Genomic DNA, 16,732 nt, shown 5'->3' on the forward strand with positions numbered 1-16,732 from the left:
ACGCACCTCATAATACACAGATTCTTGCTATGAAAAAGGCATCAGCACATTGGGTCCCCAAGTTTTTGACAGCAGATCAAAAACACACAAGAGTTGTGAAGTCAAGTGAACATTTGCAAATTTTCTTGCAAAGTTTGTGACCATGTACGACACATGGGTCCATCATTTTTAGCTAGTGATAAAGGAGCAGTCCAAAGTGGAAACAGAGCTCTTCTCCCCCTCCAAAGAAAGACAAATTGATTCCTACTGCTGACAAGTTCATGGTGTCAGTTTTCTGGGATGCTGATGGATTGTTGCTAGTGGATTACCTTCACAAAGGCCAGTCAGTCACAGGGGCATATTTTGGAAACTTTTTTTTTAATACTTTTGGATGCACTATATTTTCTAGGCAATTTATATATTTGTCTTGTGTCTGTTTAAATAGTGTTTGTCTGTGTATTAAGTGTGATATGATTTCTCTGTAATTTAACCAAAACATAAATGTTAACAATACTGAATTAAATATCTGTAATGAAAATTTGAAACATCCCATTGTTTTTTTAAATAAAACATCAATATGAGAAATAAAATAGAATTTTGTTATTTTTATTATTTTGTCTCTTTCAGGAAGAAGTTAATAGTACATTAAAAGAAGCTATGAGTTCTATTAAGCTTGCAGAGAGAGGTGTTTATGTACAAGCTTCAACACTTGGTTCTCTTGAAGCATTATTAGAGTTTCTGAAGACTTCTAAAATACCAGTAAGTATGATATAGTTTTACTTATGTATACTCTGAAAGTTTTCTGTGGTTTTATTGTAAGCACTTCATTATTTTGCAACTCACTGTAGATATATGCCACTTGTTATGTTTTATTTTGATAGTAATATATCATGAATCTATCCATGATATGTAACACTACAACAACACATTATGTTCATGAGGAAAGAGTGGCATGTAATTTATTACTTCCATATATTTTATTAGTGTGTTGAGATGGGTGTTATACAGGCAGGCCTCGCTTAACGCGAGTTCGATTAACACGGTTTTCAGTTACCGCGATTGGAAAAAATGATACCACTTTTTACTTTACGCAATTCAAATTTCCAGTTAACGCGATCTTTTATTTCTGATAGTTGAAAAAGATTCGAATCGCGCACTAAATGTCTGACTGCCAATAAACAAGCGTTTGTCCGCTTCCCGCCTCAGTGTGTTCCATCAACTAAGTAGACGTGTTACTTGTTTGTCTCCACCTAATAAAGTCACGTGCAGACGTATTTAAAAATTCTAATTTTCTACCCCTGTTAATTATGGATAAAAGAAAGAGTGAAAAACAACGTGATTGTAATAAAAAAAACGAAAAGTTATTACTTTAGCTGATAAACTTGAAGTTATTAAAAAACATGAACGTGGTGCAAACCATGCGAAAATCGTAAGAGATCTAGGATACAGTGAGTCTACCGTACGAACTATCTTGAGCCGGAAGAACGAATATAAAGAGAAAGGTAAAGTTTCATCATCTTCTTTTGTCTTACAAAATACCAGAAACAGAACTCTAATAATGATTGAAATGGAAAGTCTTTTATCAATTTGGATAGAAGATTGCAATCAAAAAAGAATTCCATTATCTAAGGACAATATTCAGAGCAAAGCTATTAACCTTTTTACTAAGCTCAAAGAAACAAAATATCAAGGGGAGACTGAAATGTGTGTTGCTAGTTCAGGGTGGTTTGGACGTTTCAAAAATCGAGCACGACTACATAATGTTAAAGTAACAGGGGAAGCTGCTAGTGCTGATGAAGATGCTGCAGCCAAATTTCCTGCAGAATTGCAAAAAATCATTCAGGATGCTGAATACGACAATCGGCAAATATTTGATGTAGACGAAACGCGTATTTTGGACGAAGGGCGTATTTTGGAAACGGATGCCAACTAAAACTTATTTGGCTGCAAATGAAGCATCACAACCTGGGTATAAAGTCTCAAAAGATCGACTAACACTTTTATTAGGAGGTAACACTGAAGGTGATTTTAAATTGAAACCCATGCTTGTGTACCGTGCACAAAATCCTAGGGCTTTAAAAGGATACAGCCATCGCACTCTTCCAGTCATTTTTCGTTCAAATAAAAAAGCATGGATGACCAAAGCCCTATTTGAAGACTGGTTTACGTCTTATTTCTGTCCAACAGTTGAAGCCTATTGCAAGAAAAATAATCTTACTTTTAAAGCTCTGTTGCTTTTAGATAATGCACCTGGACATCCTTCTGCACTTGGTGACTTAAATTAAAATGTGAAAGTTGTTTTTTTACCGGCGAATACGACTTCGTTATTGCAACCCATGGACCAGGGGACGATTGCAACTTTCAAGGCTTACTATCTCCGCAGAACCTTTGCACAGGCACTTGAAGCTATAACAGGAGATAATGCAATTTCTGTACCAGAATTTTGGAAAAAATATAACATACGATTGGCCATTGAAAACATTCATGCAGCATGGGAAGAAGTGACAGCCAGCAATATGAGAGCAGTTTGGAAGCATCTTTTACCCCGCGCAAACGATTTTACTTGCTTCAAAGATGCAGTTCAAAAAATTATTGAATACATAACTAATATTGGTAATGAACTTGGTTTCAAAGGCTTGGATGCAGCTAACGTTCGAGAATCACTGAATTCGCATTTAGAACAGCTAAGGGACAATGATCTCCTTCAAATAGAGCAACAGCGTGCGCACAAAGAAGCTGAAGAAAAAGAGTGTGAGCCAGATGAAAATGTTACCTCAAAGGAGATAACGGTAAAAGAACTAGGCGAAATCTTTCGTATTGCAGAGAACCTTAAACAAAAGGTAATGGATGTTGATCCTAACATCGAAAGAAGCATGTTATTTCGCCAGGGCCTAGAGAAGCTTGTTGTCAGCTATCGGAAATTGTATGATGAAAAAACGAAAGCCAAAACTGTTCAAACGACTGTGTTCAAATATTTCTGTAGCAAATAGTTAGTTTCTCCATTATATATTTTGAACAATAAACATTTAATTCTATAATTTTTATTATCTTTTACATGGCATGCAGTTAAAAAGTTATTTAAAAGGTATTATTTAAAAGTTATTTAAAATTCTTTATGGACATTCCAGAAGGTCAAGTACCAATTATAATTTTTCCTATTGGTTATGATATTCGATTAACGCGTTTCCGTTTTGCGCGATGCGCTCGTGGGACGAATTAATCGCGTTAATCAAGGCCGTCCTGTATTCTTTAATACCTGTGTGGCATATATCTTGCACTGACTGGTCTTCCGCACTTTGCCATGTTGGTTGGTCTCAGTATAGGTTTCATTGTTTCTTCTTCCCAGCAACTTAGGTTTTTCTTCTTGGAAATGCATGATTTACAAATGGTATACTTGACTCTTCATGTGCTTAGTTGCCTTGCTTATCTCAATTCTGTAATACAAAAGTGCTGCGAAGCCCCAGTGTAAGATTCAACTAGGAAAAGCACCTTCTGATGATTAGCTCCAGTGCACTTGGAATGTCATTATCATAGCCACAGGAGCATTTGGGTATCAGCGTACACAGCTTCTATGTAGAAATACGTGAACTGTCTTTATCCTCTTCAGAGACAAAAATATGCATTATAGTATGTACTTAAACTAGTCTTTACCAAGTCTGCTGACCTGGCTTGTGGTCTTTCACCATAAAGTGAAAATTCATAGTGCCTATTCAAATTCAAAAATTACTATTTAATTTGAATCTAAAAATAAAACAATAAAACTAAAAACAAATAATATAACCTGCTTACCCAATAGCACCATGTAATAATCACATTTCCACATTTCACCTTGTGATTTTATTTTTCAGTACTGAAAAAGAAAATACTACCTCACAATTAGTTTACCAGCAATTATATGCTACCCACTGCAATCAGTATATATGGATTTTCAGTCAATTTATGCAGATGGCTTAAATTCTGATTTTTCAGTTGAATCAATAGCACTGTTTTCAGATGTAATTGCAGCCCATGAGACTGAGATGACGTGTATAAAGCAGACTGTTTGCAATAGAACTAATAAGCATTGAATAATCTTCAGTCAAAACAGTATCAAAAGTATATAATATACACACGCCTTAAGAATAGTATTAATGATAACCAAGATTTTCACCCATCTTACCCTCCAATTGAAACAAAATATGACATCCAATTTTGGTGGATGCCTCATCATACTGGAATTGAGAGAAATTAGTAATGATCATATGGCACAAGGAAGCCTAAGGTTTATGCTGCACCAGCCAAAAAAAAATAATAATAATAAATAAATAAAAAGAAAACATAATAATAAGAAAAGGAAATAGACAACCCATGCATTTCCCTCCTCTCGTAACTAACTATCCACCTGATCTGTGATTTTCCTCAAACTGTCAGCCTTTAGCACACATTTAGATAACTATTCTGGTCATTTTTAACTCGCTAGCTAAAATGAAACTTCCTGAAATCCAATATAAACATCTCTCCTCGTTACTAGAATTTGACCCCTAGTTCTAGAATCATTTTTAACCTTGAAAATTTCATCCTCATTCATTTTACTATTGCCTCTCAGAGCCTTAAACACCTCAGTCAAGGTGCCTAGTTTCCAAGCTGTGCAACCCACATTCAAAGTCTCTCTTCGTGTGGACGCCTTTTTGCCGATCTTACAAGGCAAGTTACCCATCTTTGTACTGTTTCAAGAAGCTCAATATCTTTCTTCATGGTGCAGCTCCATACTTGAAAACAGTATTCCACGTGTGGCTTTATATAATGGCATTATGATGTCCTTTCTCTTCTAGCAAATGTTCGATAAATCATCGGGAGGACACCATGGGCCTTCCTTGCAACCTGCCTACAATGCTTGGAGAACTTAATGTCTTATGGTATCATAACTCCCAAGTCCTTTTCTACCACTTTAGTTCACCTCCAAGTGTATAAGTGTTATTTTGGTGTTACTGTTCCCCAGGTGTGTAAGACCTTGACCTTTATAGAATTAAAGCATAGCTGCCACTTTTCTGACAAACTCTGAATTTTCTCTAGATCACCCTGAAGAAGCTCTGCTTGGGTGATCATTAACTCTCTACCAATCTTTACATCATCTGCAAATTTATCCTGCAGTCTGATCTGAACTGATCCTGCAGTAACCCTACTTTTTACATTAACCCCATCTGAAGAATAACCATTTATCAGAACCTTCTGCCTCCTGCTCTAAGGATTTTCCCTGTGATTTCAACCTTCCAGCTTATAAAGTAACTGCTCATGTTGGACTGGGTCAAATGCTGTGCTGAAATCCAAATAAACAATGGCGAAATGATTTCCTAAATCCGGCTTATGAGTGACCCTGTCAAAACAGCTAACCAAATTTGTTGAATATGAGTTTTCCTTTACAAAACCATGTTATGTATCCTTCAGAATTCCATTTCTGACCAAATGATCCTGAATTCCGCCCTTAATTATTGCCTCTGTGATTTTACCTACTACTGAAGTTAGACCTGCCCTTATGTATTGGAGATACATTGGCACTTTTCCAATTCAATGGAATTTCTCCTGAGTCCAGTGATGCTCTCATAATTAGCCTCAGTGGTTCAATGCACTCACTTGCCACATCCCTTAAATAGTGTATATGTCATCAATGCTAGGAGCCTTACTCATGTTTTTTTTTTTTTTTTATGTGAACCCCAAACACGAGAGGTATTAGAACATATAGTACTTAGTACCGTGCTTGGGTTGGAGGTTGAAGACGAAAGAAGATATTTGTTGACATTGGACTTGAACTTCTGTAGATTGTAATTTTCAGGAAATATGTATGAAGGAAGGTTGTTCCAGAAAACGGCAGTTGAATGAATGAATGAATAAATGAGGAAGATGAAAAGTTGGTTCTGTGGGTTTGAAGTTGGACAGTAAATGGATGTTGGCTGGTGGCAGCACGTGTTCGGAATGTTTTGAAAGAGAGAGCAGGAATTATAGAAGCCAATTCAGAAGAACAGTGCCCATGAAAGTATCTGTAGAAGAGGCATGCAGCAGAAACAGTACGTATATGAGAAAGCGAGTGGAGAGACTCTGTTAAAGATGAATCATTAATTAACCTAACTGCCCTCTTCTGAATGGAATCAAGAAGCCTGAGAGAGGTTTGGGGGCACCACCCCAGTTGTGGGAACAATATTCCATGGCAGGGCGGATTTGCGATTTATACAGAGTGAGCAGCTGTTTGGAAGAAAAGTAAGAAAGAAAGAGAAAGAGTGAAAGAGAAAACCAAGTTTTTTAGATGCAGAGGAAGGACTTTTTGTAATGTGCTTGTGCCAAGAGAGATTAGAAGTCAGGGTAATCCCCAAAAGAGATATCATTTTGCCTAGAAATCGGAGTGTCACTAAAGATAAGCATAGGAGCAGAAGAATCCTTTTTGCGAGATATAAGACAAGACTGAGTTTTAGAAGGGTTGAAATCAACTAAGTTGTCTTTGCCCCACTGGAGAATTATCTGAAGATCGGCATTTAAGGAATTGGTAGCAGATTTTTGAGAAGTTGAAGCTGATTGAGCAGGACAAGGTTTCTCAAAATGGAAAGTTGAATGCAATGTGCTATCATCGGCATAACTATGGATGGGATTTCCAGTCAATGAAAGAAGGTCATTGATATACAAGAGGAAAAAAGTGGGGGAAAGAATTGAACCTTGGGGGACACCGGCATTAGTGGAGAAGTTAGAAGACAGAGAACCATCTATCATCACTCTCAGTGAGCAATCAGAGAGAAAACTGGATAACCAATTACTAAAAACAGTTGGCAAACCATAAGATGGAAGCTTGTTTAGAAGACCTTTATGCCAAACACGATCAAAAGCCTTTGAGATGTCAAGAGCAACTACTTGTGTTTCACTGAACCTTTCCATTGAATTAGTCCATAAATGGGTAACATAAGCCAGAATATCACCAGTGGATCGACACTGACGGAATCCATACTGGTGATCGTTGATCAGACAGAAGGTTTCTAGGTAGTTTAAGAGTTGGCGGTTAATTGATTTCTCAATTACTTTAGAAAGAGTAGAAGTAATTGCAATGGGACGATAATTGGATGGGAGGGATTTGCCACCCTTTTTAGGAACTAACTGTGGATATGAGCAAATTTCCAAGCAGAAGGAAAAACACCTTTGGAATCAGAAAGTGAAAAAAGGCGGCAAAGAATAGGAGTAAGTTCAGGAGCATAGGTTTTGAGAACAAGTGGAGAAATACCATCAGGACCTGGAGCTTTCTTAGCATCAAGATTCATCAAAATTCTTCTGATATCCTTTTGACGGAAGACCACAGGAGGCATTGAATGGAGCATGTTGGGAATGGTGGGAGGTGTTTTACCAAGATCATTAATACATGAGCTGGAAGAAAAATGGGATGCTAGCAGGTCAGCTTTATCCTTGGCTGAAGTGACAACAGAATCATCTGGTTTGGACAGAGGTAGGAGCAGAGATGGGCAAAAGTTGCGGCCAATAGCTTTGGCAAGAGACCAGAATGCTCGGCTACCATTAGGGCAAGAAGCAAGTTTTCTACTCTTAGCCTGTTCAAACTCTAGTTTGGACTGATTAATAACTACTTTACAATTGTTGCGAGGTTTGGTGTCCACTTGACTTGAGTGTCACCCGAATATCAGGTGACACTCCCGGGTGGCTAGTGCAGCTTGTCTGGCATATCTGAGTGAATGTCTGTGACAACCTCAAGGACTTGCCTGTAGGCATGAAATTTTTTTTCATTAAATAATCATGTGACGTTTCAATAACATTAATTACTTATTTTTCAACTTCACTTGCATAATTTTCATAGACCTAAAGGTTTTTTCTTCTGTGAATATTGATGCAAAGTAGCTGTTGAGTTCATCTGCAACATCAGCTAGGGTATATACTGTCCCATGTCCATTACAAAAGGGTTCAATCTGGTTTGTTCTTCTTTTCTTTGCTTTTATATATGCAAAGAATTCCTTATCTCTACTTTTCACTCTTTGCCAGCGATTTCTCATCTGCCTTTGACTATCTAACCTTTTTTGTGGCATTATTACAGATTAATTTTTAGCTGTTATAGGCTTCAGTACTTTTTATTGCTTGCTAACTTTTCCATGCCATCTTTTTCTCTCAAGTAATCTGGCAACTTTATTATTCGTCCAACTTGGAATCTTCCTCACGGAATATGTTTTTTAATGGTATATATACATTCAAATCGTCTATGACTAATGTTTTTATAGGTATACCATAATTCAATTGTATTTTTCTCTCTGTGAGATATTTATCCATTTAATGAAGGCCATGTTGCATCTTAAAGCATTGTAATTTTCTTTTTTTTTTTTTCTGAACCCATTTCTTTGCCTTTAACTATTGCCATCTCTCTCTTTGTTGTCCACTGTAGAACTCTGTACTCTTAGCCCCATTATGTCATCTGGTTCATGGATGATGATCAGGTCTCAAATATTCTTTTCCCTAGTACTTTCCCTGACATGTTGATACAAATGACAGTCAATCATCTAATTGATTTAAAAATTTTGTCCCCATGTCGAGTTTCCTTCCCATTTGCTCCATTCAATTAGAGGCAAATTAATATCACCCATAATAAGACATTCATGCTTACTTGCCCATTCCATTTTCATGTAAAGGCTCTCATCATAATCTTCCCAATCACCTGGCCTGTAGATTACTCCCACTCTAATTATACCTTCACTTAACTGTCTCACACCATGCAGATTCTATAATATGCAAGGCTTCTGAATCGGGGAAAGCTTTCGTCACACTCAGGCTGCTTTTGATAAGAAGCATGACCCCATCACCCCTTCAATTTGCTCTGTCCTTCCTAAATACATTGTACATACTGTACTGAAACTCATCATCCCCTATTTCTGGGTGGCACCATGTTTCCGTAAGTCCTATTATGTCAGCATTACTTGTCCTAACCAACAGTTCAGATTCACTCATTTTATGGGCGACACTCCTGGCATTACTGTATAAACAATTAAGACTTGGTGTTCTTGTATAATTAACTACCATGACACACCCCTTGAAGTTATTTAAGCTTGCTTCCCTGTCATTGGTTACCCACTCATTTGAAATGTTTCTGCCCACAGAACACCTTGCTAATATGTTCTTTTGCGGTAAGAAATAAGAACTCTTGAGGTACAGTCAGTCCTTATGTGCAACGATAGTTTGTTCCTAGAAACCTTTGTGCAATGCAAAATCGTGCAATATAAATAAAAGGCCTTATGGGAAAAATAGGATTGGGTGCTGACCGCCTAAGATTGTACACAGATTTGTAACCAAAACATTACTAAACACAATAAATAATCATAATAAAACACTTACACAGTTGAAAAATGTAAAATTAATAATTTAATCATTTAAATTTAGATTTCTACCTTAAAAATAAATTAAGACAGCTTGCAGGAAAGGGTTGAAGCAGTGGAATTGTGGGGAAAGTGGCAGCAGGTTATCATCATCAAAACTGGGAAGTGAAGGAGATGCAGATGAGGGCTTTGGACGAAATGTGGTCACACTAGAACTACAGGGCTCTGACTCATTTTCTGTCTCTTTCTTGGATCTTTTCATAAAAAAGACATCTAGTTACTGTTGTTTCGCTATCTTCCTTTTACAAAGCAGCTGCTTATATGGCTCCAGAGCAGATCAAATTGTGCAAAGTGCTCTTCTGCTTCTTTCTGTAATGTAATCGTTATCTTCTAGCCATTGCATTCATTTTCTCAAATGAATTTAAAACTGAAGATAATTCTTCAGTTTTAAATTCATTCTGTTTTATGGTGGATTTCAGGCATTCATTTTTGTCATCTTCCTCACCTTCCACCTGCCCTCCAGCAACAAGTTGTTGCAGTTCTTCAGTTGAAAGTACTTCTTCATGAGACAGAAGCAACTCTTCTAAATTTTATTCCTCCAATTCCTCAAAGCCAACCTGCTTTGCAAGGGCAACACATTGTGCTTTTAATTTAGGAAGCTCGTTTACGGAATCAAAGCTTTTAAAATCATGAATAAAATCTGGTTGAGTTAGGGGGTAAAAACAGGATTTTGATGTTTTGTGACAGTTCAGCAAAGGTTGGAGGGTGACTTGGTGCATTGTCAAAAACAATTAAAATTTTAAAATCCAAATTTTTCTTTTTGCAGTAACTTTGAAACACATCTAGTAGAAGATCAGTGAAGATCTGCCCTGTCATCTACCCTCTTTTGCTGTTCCTAAAGTAAACACCTAGGGTAGACCTTATGCTCTTGGATTGGCTGCATGATAAATAACAACAGGCTTCAGTTTCAAGTCACCACTTGCATTTGCTCCTAACATAATAGTCAGTCTATCCTTAGCAGCCTTGAAGCCTGGAGCTCGTGCTTCCTCTCTTGAGATATATGTTCACGATGGCATTTTTTTTCCAATACAGTCTGGTTTCATCAAAGTTGAAAATTTGGTCCAGTGTATAGCGCTCTTCCTCAACTAGTTTTTTTCAGTATCAGCGGAAATGCCTTTGCTGCTTCTTCACTGCACTCGCAGCTTCACCTGATAATTTCACATTATGAAAAGTGTGACGTTTCCTGAAATTATTAAACCAGCCACTACTGACAGTAAAGGGAGGCACTTCTTGAGGGTTTCCAGCTTTATTTCTGAGGTCTTCAAATATTGCCAATATATTTGCTTTTATCGTAAGCAAACTTGTTCCTGGTCTCTCCTTTGTTTGAACTTCTATCCAAATAGATAACAGACGTTCCATCTCTTCCAATTCTTTGTGTCTTGATCTAGTTGATTCTGTTACACTTTGAGTTATTCCTGCTATGAAAGTTGCTTTGTTTTCTACATTCTTTCCGGTTGTTCTCAGCGTTGCCTCATTTATTCCTGTCACATGCACAATATCGCATGTTCTTTCATTCCACTCAAAGCATTTCACAGTTTCATATTTTTCTTCTATTGATATTGCTTTTCTTTTTCTCTCTGAACTTGTAGTATCTTCACCAGGATTCTTCCTTTTCACACTTTTTTCAATTATTTTACTCATTTGTTTGGGAATAGAGCAAAAATATAAAAAGAACAAAAATGAGGAAGCAACCTTGATAATACACATAAACAATGCAGTGTCCATGTAGAAACTAAATATACAATGCAGTAAAGATGGAAAGACACTATGCTCACATTTTCATGCTTACATTTTACTAAAGCACACAAAAAAACAATCAAGACAATTTGTTATTTCTGGTTTATTGGGGATTCCTGCTAGTGGAATTTGTTAAATGGGTAGTAAAGTAGATTTAATTACATTTGCGATAATAACGATAGCTGGAATTCTGTGGGTTCTTGCGATATTATGTGAAATGTGTTTCCCCTTCCATGAAATCTTCAATCATAAAAAACAAATATTTTCAAAATCTTCTCTTTGTTCCTACCGTGTTCTGTTCAGTTGGGGTGATTCTGCTGCATTCGACTGCAATTTCTTGTAAACACAAAGGCTAATCGTGCATAAGCAAATTCAGTTCATGTTATAAGAGCACTGAATGTATGTGCAAGCATTACTTATCAGATTACCTATCAGACCAGTATTATCAGATAAACACGTATTTCCAGATATTGACTGGAACTTGTGGGTTGGTCACTCGCACACTAGCAAAACTTTTGTGGATTTATTGGATGACATGTTTCTAAGCAACATGTTCGAGAGGAGAGGCAACCAGAGGGAGTAATACTCTTGATCTGATTATCAGCAGTGATTATTCATGCATTAAGAACTTGCAGATAAAGGAACCACCAGGTGACAGTGATCACAATGTACTGATGTGGGAATTACTTCAAGATTTAACTGCCATCAAGGCTAAAGGGAAGGGTTTTTGCTTTCGTAAAGGTGACTACAGGGGTCTCAGACAGTTTTTAAATTCTATACAGTGGGATCAACTGATGGTGTTACCAATGTTGAATTCTAAATTGGAAGCCTTCAGGGACTTAATTTTGGAGGCTACTAGGCTTTTCATTCCAACTAAGAATTGTTGTTCAAGGTTTAGGCCTAAATGGATGTCAGATGAATTGAGGTTCTTGGTAGAGACGAAAAATGTATGGTATGCATATAAAATATCAGGTGACACAAAAGCCTATGGCAGATATAAGCTAGTCTGTAATCAAGTCACGAAGGTGGTTAGGCAGGCAAAGGCAGATTACAAGAAATCTTTGGCAAAGGATGCAAAGAAAAACAGCAAACGTTCTTTACTTATGTAAACTCTAGAAGTAAAGGGATGAATCAGATTGGTTCACTTAACATAAATGTGTTGACTATTGATGATCATGCTCGGGTAGCTGATAAACCGAATGAGTATTTTGTATCTACATTCACACAAGGAGTTATTCAATGAGTGGAATGCCAGAAGTTTATCAAACTCTAACAGAGAGCTAAGTGATTTTGTAATAACTGAGAGCAAAGTGGAAGAGAAATTGTTGAAGTTAAACATAAGCAAGGCACCTGGGGTGGATGGGATCTATCCAGTTATATTAAAGGAGGCAGCAAAGGAAGTAAGCAAACCCTTAGCCATAATTAGGGGAGGTCCCCATGGACTGGAGGTGTGCAGATATCACCAATTCACAAAGGGGATTCAAAAGGTGACACAAGTAACTATAGACCTGTTAGTTTAACTTGTGTTTCGGGGAAAATAATGGAATCACTGGTTAAAGAAGCATTGCACGATCATCTGGGCTAGATCGCAGTAATAGTTAAGACACAGCATGGGTTTGTTAAAGGGAGGTCTTGTCTGACCAATTTGATTGGAGACTATGATGTGGTCATAAAGGAACTTAATGTCAAAAATAATGTTGATATCATATACTTGGATTTCAGGAAAGCTTTTGATACTGTTGCACATGGAAGGCTGCTGTACAAATTGGAGAGGTATTGCATTAAGGGTAAATTGCTACAATGGATAAAGGGATGGTTTAGTGGGAGATGATACAGAGTGGTAATCAATGGACACTACTTTGATGAAGGTATATGAGGTTTAATGTTCAAGTTTGCAGATGATACAAAGGTTGGCAGGGTTGTTAACCACGGTAAAAACAGTATGCTACTTCAACTGGATCTAGATAAGTTGGCCAAATGGGCTGAGAAGTGGCAACTGAAGTTTAAAATTGACAAATGCAGAGTACTGCATATTGTAGCAATAACTGAAGAGAAACATACCAACTGTGTGGTACTACACTCAGGGAAGTGGAAAGTGAAAAAGACCTGGGGGTAATTGTGCAGTCAAATATGAAGTTTGCTGAATGAGGGGGAACAAAGGGGTGCTCTTTCCAAGAAAGGCTTAAGTTCTGTAAATTACAGCACCTGGGGACTTGGGCACCTGTGAGGTGATCTGATTGAGGTGTTTGAGGCCTTTAATGGGTTGAGCAAGCTGAATGCTGATGGGATTCTTCTTTTTGCACAGATTAAGAACCTGAGGGGGCATAGATTCAAATTGAGGAAAGATAGTTGTAGAAAGATAATGTGCAGAAATTTCCTTTTAGCCAGCAGGTAGTTGATTGGTGGAACAGACTTCTATCTTTTGTTGTGGAAGTCAATAGTCTAAATAAATTTAAGGCTAAGCTGGACAGCCATTTGGAATGAATGGAGGGGTGAAGTGGTTTTTTTTTTTTTTTTTGTTATGGCTGATATGGCATAAGCTTGGTTTCTAGCATTGTACAACTCTACTACCACTGCTAATGCTAATTTATATTACCCTTATCCCCCAAACTGGCAGTGTCAGTTTGGGGGATAAGGAATCTTTTATTCCTCATACCTGCAGTAAAGTAATTCTTTACAGTTATGAGTACTATTGGCAGTGCTTTATCAGAAAACAAACACTGTCAAATTGATTAGACTATGTAAAGAAGGCAGTAATAGTTTTTTTTTTTTTTTTTTTAAATGAAAACTCTGAGCTCATGAGATAATGGAACCTATAATACTTTGTACTTGGGTTTAAGGTAAAAAAAAATGAAAGACAATACTTGTTGCCAAGGCTTGAATTTCTATAGATTGTAATTTTCAATAAATATGTATGAAGGGAGGTTGTTCCAAAAAACGGAAATTGAAGGAATAAAGAAGAAAGAAGAAAAGTTGGTAATGTGAGTTTGAAGTTGGACAGTAAAAAGAAGCTGACTGGTTGCAGCACGTGTTCAGACTAGTTTGTAATAGAAATGGAATTATACAAGCCAATTCGGAAGAACAGGGTCCATGGAAGTATCTATAGAAAGGACATGCAGCAGAAACAACATCTATGAGACAGAATGGAGAGACTGCATTATAGATGAGTCATTAATTACATAACTGCCCTCTTTTGAAGAGCATCTAGAAACTTGAGAGAAATTCTGTCGGCACCATCCCAGATGTGGAAACACTTCGATGGTAAGGCAGATTTGCCGATTTACTGACAGTTTGGAAATAATTGTACTTTTCTACACTGGAGTTGATGTTAGTGTATTCCTTATTCCAACATGCATTTGTATTATAGTAATCAGTGATCTCCCAACTCAACACCAGACTAATATATGATACAGAATGTCAAAAATTCAATATAAACTGGGTAAACAAACTGTATAATAATTGCACAAAAATTGTACTGTTGGAAGGTGGAGAGAAAGGTAGGAACTGTGTAACATGAGACTTTGGATTGATTTGTGACATAATTCAAGATGAACAATTGATGTTGGGATGCACAATATATAGTTACTATAGGTGGGATATAATAGATGGCATGTCTGATATTATAGGAGTTGGGGACTCCACTACATTGGGCCTCCCGATGAAATCTGCTTCACCTTCCCCATGCAACCAACATCTGAAAGGGAGATTTGCCAAATATATAATTTTTGCCACTCATGGGATACAGTAGATGGCCTCTGTTATTGGAGGGATCAGTGGCATAAAGTAAAGCTTGGTTCTAAGGGACAATACTGATTTAAAATAAGATTTTATATGCATCTTGTTAATCCTGATTGATTTCTCTGAAAATATCCCGAGAACCATATATGAGTTCTGTAACCATTAGGATTGTGTTGAGACTATCTGTTAAACATAAACAGTTTTCTGAATGTCATGCACTTTGTCTAGAATTGTCATTACAAATATGGGGAATTCATCTGATGTAAGAACACCTGACATCCATCTTTGTTTGAAAGAGAGATGTTAATTAGATAAAAAAATTCATAGTGAGTGCCACAAGTGTTTGAGTTTCTTATATAAAAGATATTTCCAAAAATTGTTTGGTAATTTTGACATCTGAAAAGAGAGGCTAGTAGTTGGATTTCGTTTAAAGTCTAAACTTAATACCTGGGTGAATACTGCTTGTCATGAGAGTTAAAAATTAAGGGCTTGGTTTCTGTATTGTCCCCAACATTAGGAACAATTTCTAATAGGGAGGAGAAAGGTGGTTACCTATACTGAGGCCACTAGTTTTATTGTTTATATTCCTTCATTTTAAGTGAAATACAGATGACCAGTTGCAAGTTCAATAAGTTCAAAGATTCCTTCATAGGAAAGTGAATTTAGAGAGCTGAAGTGTACAAGAGGATCTAAAGTCCTACTTAGGATATTTAAAGTTTCATCCAGGAAGGAAACTCTCTATTAAACATTGATTCAATGTCAAAACTCACCAGAAAATCCTCCTGAAAAAAGAGAGAATGTCATCTGTTAGGATCAGCTAGATCTACCATTAAGTGTTGTAGAATACTGCCAATTTTCTTGGCAATAAATCTTTGAACTGTGATATTATCAAATAAAATGGGGCTCTAAGAACCGGAATGCTTTAAATGTGGAGATCTTGAGATAGCTTTTTACCTGGAGAAGGATATTCAGTTTATCTTTGATAAATCAAGGATAAATTGAATGCCCTTCAATCTCATGTTGTAAAATAATCACTTCCATAATAAGGTGTATATGGGTTCCACGATTGTGATTAATTGTTGGAACCTGCCACAGTTATGTGAAGTGCTTCCAACTGGGTGTGATGACAAGAATCATGTGTGTGGTCCAAAATTTCAACTCCAGAATGTGGGTTCTAGTTAACACCCTGTTCACACCAATAATGCTCAGCACCAACAGTACAGATGAAGTTGGCCAAACGAATAGCCTACCTGATGCTCTGAGATGCGATTGCAATGGCTATGGTCTGACTTGCCATTATAGCGCCCCACAGTCCAAGCATGTGATCCAATAAATGGAATTTGCACGTTTCAGCAAGGGAATGACAGATTTAGCTCTGGAGACCATTGACTGCAACTTCCTGCCATGGAGCTGCACACAATCAATATGGTAGTGTCACAACACCCTAGCAAGATGTGCAGAAATGTCTGGATAGTGGGTAATATTATAAGCTGTGATAGTTAACTCACTATTGAAATCCAAATGGGAAACTGAATTATTCCCATGCAACTGAAATCTATCCAAAACATATAATGTGAATCACAACACCCTAAAGTGTAGGGTGTTATACTGGTGAATCAACTGATATTGTGATTGCAGCTCAAAGCATGAGGGCTGTTCGTCAGACCAACTTCACCTGCTCTTCTTTTACTTAGCATTATTGGTGCGAGCAACATATTAATTTAACCCACATTCCAATGTTCACATCTTGGACCATGCACATGATTCTCTTTATCGCTTCTAGTTGGAAGCAATAAAGAATCCACCACAGCTATACACAGCTGTGGTGGATTTAAACATAATTCGTAATTGTGGAACCCCCATACACATTATTATGGAAGCAATTATTTCATAACATG

General features: G+C 37.1%; 1 protein-coding gene across 1 annotated transcript in view; it reads left to right on the forward strand.

The window, feature by feature from the left end:
• The window catches only part of eIF5B (eukaryotic translation initiation factor 5B), a 609,831-nt gene that overhangs the window by 378,157 nt on the left and 214,942 nt on the right, over positions 1 to 16,732 (forward strand). Inside the window, exon 19 of the mRNA XM_090369319.1 lies at positions 607 to 738. Within this exon, the coding sequence (XP_090225445.1) occupies positions 607 to 738 (132 nt within the window). The remainder of the gene's footprint in view (positions 1 to 606; positions 739 to 16,732) is intronic.

Source organism: Mastigoproctus giganteus, chromosome 3, assembly GCF_048544385.1.
Source record: "Mastigoproctus giganteus isolate SK-2022 chromosome 3, ASM4854438v1, whole genome shotgun sequence".
Classification (NCBI taxonomy): Eukaryota; Metazoa; Arthropoda; class Arachnida; order Uropygi; family Thelyphonidae; genus Mastigoproctus; species Mastigoproctus giganteus.